The sequence below is a fragment of the Sinocyclocheilus anshuiensis genome, unplaced genomic scaffold (genome assembly GCF_001515605.1).
Source record: "Sinocyclocheilus anshuiensis isolate Anshui unplaced genomic scaffold, SAMN03320099.WGS_v1.1 scaffold207, whole genome shotgun sequence".
NCBI lineage: Eukaryota > Metazoa > Chordata > Actinopteri > Cypriniformes > Cyprinidae > Sinocyclocheilus > Sinocyclocheilus anshuiensis.
The window spans coordinates 4215573-4219114 of record NW_015551045.1 but is presented as its reverse complement, the minus strand read 5'-3'; the positions used below and the strand labels follow the sequence as shown (position 1 = coordinate 4219114).

The following is a 3542-nucleotide window of genomic DNA, read 5'->3' as shown; positions in this document are numbered from 1 at the left end:
AAAAATAAAAGTATCGGTATCGGGCGAGTACTGGAAAAAGTGGTATCGGTGCATCCCTAATTATTATTATTATTATTATTATTTTATTATTATTTATAATAATAATAATAATATATCACTACCAACTTATGTAAAAAAAAAAAAATACAAATAATAAATAGGGCTAGAGTTACATTTATAGAAGTTAAAAATTGTAATGAACTCTGGGAGAAAAAAAAGTTTAATTTACTTTCTCCAGTCCAGTCAAGATTTAATATGTAGCAGCAGTAGTGATAATAACAATATACAATTATATAATATATAATTAGGAATACATTAATATATCACAACCCCTTTACATTAAAATAAACCCATTTACGTTATAAAGAACAAATGTTTAGTGTATAGAATTATTTACATTAAAAATAATACTTTATAATGTTACTGCACTTATACCATCTTATTTCTTCACAGAAGGGAGACAACAAACCACCAGCTAAGCCCACACACTGCACCATCTACGTAGCAAAGACCTACCCGCCATGGCAGCACAGCGCCCTCTCTCTGCTGGGCAAACATTACAAGGTATAAACACCCTAATCACATCTCTCATATCAGAGTGTACAAACTGAGACAACCTTCACATATTTAATAGGGCTTGACACAGATTTCATGAATCGATTTGTTGATTCCAATTTCGTTTTGATATTATTATTATTATTATTATTATTATTATTATTATTTTATTATTATTTATAATAATAATAATAATATATCACTACCAACTTATGTAAAAAAAAAAAAATACAAATAATAAATAGGGCTAGAGTTACATTTATAGAAGTTAAAAATTGTAATGAACTCTGGGAGAAAAAAAAGTTTAATTTACTTTCTCCAGTCCAGTCAAGATTTAATATGTAGCAGCAGTAGTGATAATAACAATATACAATTATATAATATATAATTAGGAATACATTAATATATCACAACCCCTTTACATTAAAATAAACCCATTTACGTTATAAAGAACAAATGTTTAGTGTATAGAATTATTTACATTAAAAATAATACTTTATAATGTTACTGCACTTATACCATCTTATTTCTTCACAGAAGGGAGACAACAAACCACCAGCTAAGCCCACACACTGCACCATCTACGTAGCAAAGACCTACCCGCCATGGCAGCACAGCGCCCTCTCTCTGCTGGGCAAACATTACAAGGTATAAACACCCTAATCACATCTCTCATATCAGAGTGTACAAACTGAGACAACCTTCACATATTTAATAGGGCTTGACACAGATTTCATTAATCGATTTGTTGATTCCAATTTCGTTTTGATATTATTATTATTATTATTATTATTTTAAGTGCAACATTCTATTAACTAATGCTGTAAAATACACCTGTCGTTTGATACATTACTATGATATTAAAGGTTCAAATTAACAATAAAGTCCAAATTCAATTGCTGTTAATTTTTCATCACACAAAAAGTTTTTATGACGGAAAGCAATTGGTACATTTCTCTGGCACTACTCGGAATGTCATTTTTCAATTCGGAGTGTTAAGTTTTGATAGGCTGTCAATCAAACAGCAGTTCTTTCCCATTGTCATTTCTAGAGCAACAATGGAGCTCTACCTGACAATAAGGTCATCGCCATGGAGCTGGGTGCCATGCCGGAGCTGAAGAAATACATGAAGAGAGTGATGCCCTTTGTAGCCATGATAAAGGTAGAAGAGTTTGGACCTTCAATATGATCTTGTAAAAACTGGGTCTTAGATTTAAGAGCATGGTCAAAGGCTAGCATCAACAAAGGCTGTGTTCACAATAGCATAGTGCTGGGAAATGATTAATTGCGAGTAATCACATCCAAAATAAAAAGTTTGTGTACATAATATATGTGTGTGTACTGTGTATATTTATTATATATATACACACATTCATGTATATAGTTAAGAAAAATGTTATGTTTATATATTAAATATATATAATATATTAACATATATGTTTATATATATATATATATGTATATATGTATGTATGTGTATGTATATATATATATGTATGTGTATATATATATGTATATATGTATGTATATATATGTGTGTTTATATATATAAACAATGTACACATTCCTGAAAAAAAAAAAAAACAGTTCAAAGTTTCTATAAAAAATATTAAGCAGCGCAGCTATTTTCAAAATTAATGATAAGAAATGTTTCTTGAGCCCTAAATCGGCATATTCAAATGGTTTCTGATTTTTGTCACACATGCAAACTACATAAATAAATAATACATGTTTGTTTGTTTTTTTTAAGTGTTAGTTGAATTGCTTGCAGTATTATAGAATGATCATTTATGTCATTTATATGCATTTAAATTGGTCCTGTTTCTCTCTTGTGGTGTGTTTCCAGGACAACCTAGAGAAAAACGGGCCCAGGGTTCTTGATCTAGAGCTGGAGTTTGACGAGTGTGCTGTCCTACTGGAGAACATCGTTTATTTGACTAATTCACTTGAGGTAATAGTGCATAACTGCTTGAAAAGCAAGCTAAATGTTCAGTTCTACAAAACCAAACGACAGAAAACAACTTTCGTAACACTTAAAGAAAATCTAAATTGACTATGTATGGCTTAATTAATGACCCTAGTCTTACTGTACATGACTCATCAGTACACAATACTGTAAAGAAAAATAATTCAAATAATTTTACTTGCATTAATTTAATAATTAATGCAAGTCAATAAAATAAAGCAACACCTTCAAAACAAGCCGGTTATTTTAATTTGAATATTGTGTTTTACTCTAAAATGCATTGCAAAGGTTTCCTTTTTTCCCCTCTCATTTTAGCCATTTTTCTTTTGTAATAACCGAGCTGCGGTGCTGAAAGCACTATTATTAGCTGACTCTTGGTTTGATCTCATTGTTAGTTGTTTCAGTCAATAGCTAAATGATAACCGGTGTCATTCTTTCACTGACCCTCTTTCTCTCTCCTCCATCAGTTGGATCAGATAGATGTTGTGTTCGCCTCTGAAGCGGATGACAAAGTGAAGGAGGACTGTTGCCCTGGGAAACCGTTCTGTGTCTTCAGATCCGAGGTGATGATGAGAGCTCACTGAGGCCCTGTCACAGCTGCTGCACCATCTATTGTTTCTGTTTTTTAATGGTTGACCTGGCCTGTGCTGCATGCAGCTCGAGACAGACTAATTTTAGAAGCATGCTGCGCATTGCTAATGCTTCGTAGATGCAGCTCACTATGGTGTAGTGTACAGCGTTCAATCAGACATAAAATGTTTTCTGCGTTATCGCCAGGCTTTTGGAAATATATTTGAAATATGTTTATATGCAGGATTTGATATGCAGTGTTCCCACAACCAAGGAGAAAAACATTTGGAAAAACAGTTTAAATAATTTTTAAATTGTGATATCCAGACTTGGAAAGACATGGAAATTTAATAGAATAAAATAAAGACTTAGACTGTAAGTCTACATTAAACAATAAAGACTGTTTATAGCAAATTGTATTTAAACTGAAAACAGTTGTGCTTAAAAAAAA

General features: G+C 31.5%; 1 protein-coding gene across 1 annotated transcript in view; it reads left to right on the top strand.

Moving 5' to 3' along the window:
* LOC107661776 (leucine--tRNA ligase, cytoplasmic-like) overlaps positions 1-3542 on the top strand; it is a 25024-nt gene that overhangs the window by 19904 nt on the left and 1578 nt on the right. Inside the window, exons 25-28 of the mRNA XM_016451544.1 lie at positions 454-564; positions 1607-1717; positions 2402-2506; positions 2989-3084. Of these exons, the coding sequence (XP_016307030.1) occupies positions 454-564; positions 1607-1717; positions 2402-2506; positions 2989-3084 (423 nt within the window). The remainder of the gene's footprint in view (positions 1-453; positions 565-1606; positions 1718-2401; positions 2507-2988; positions 3085-3542) is intronic.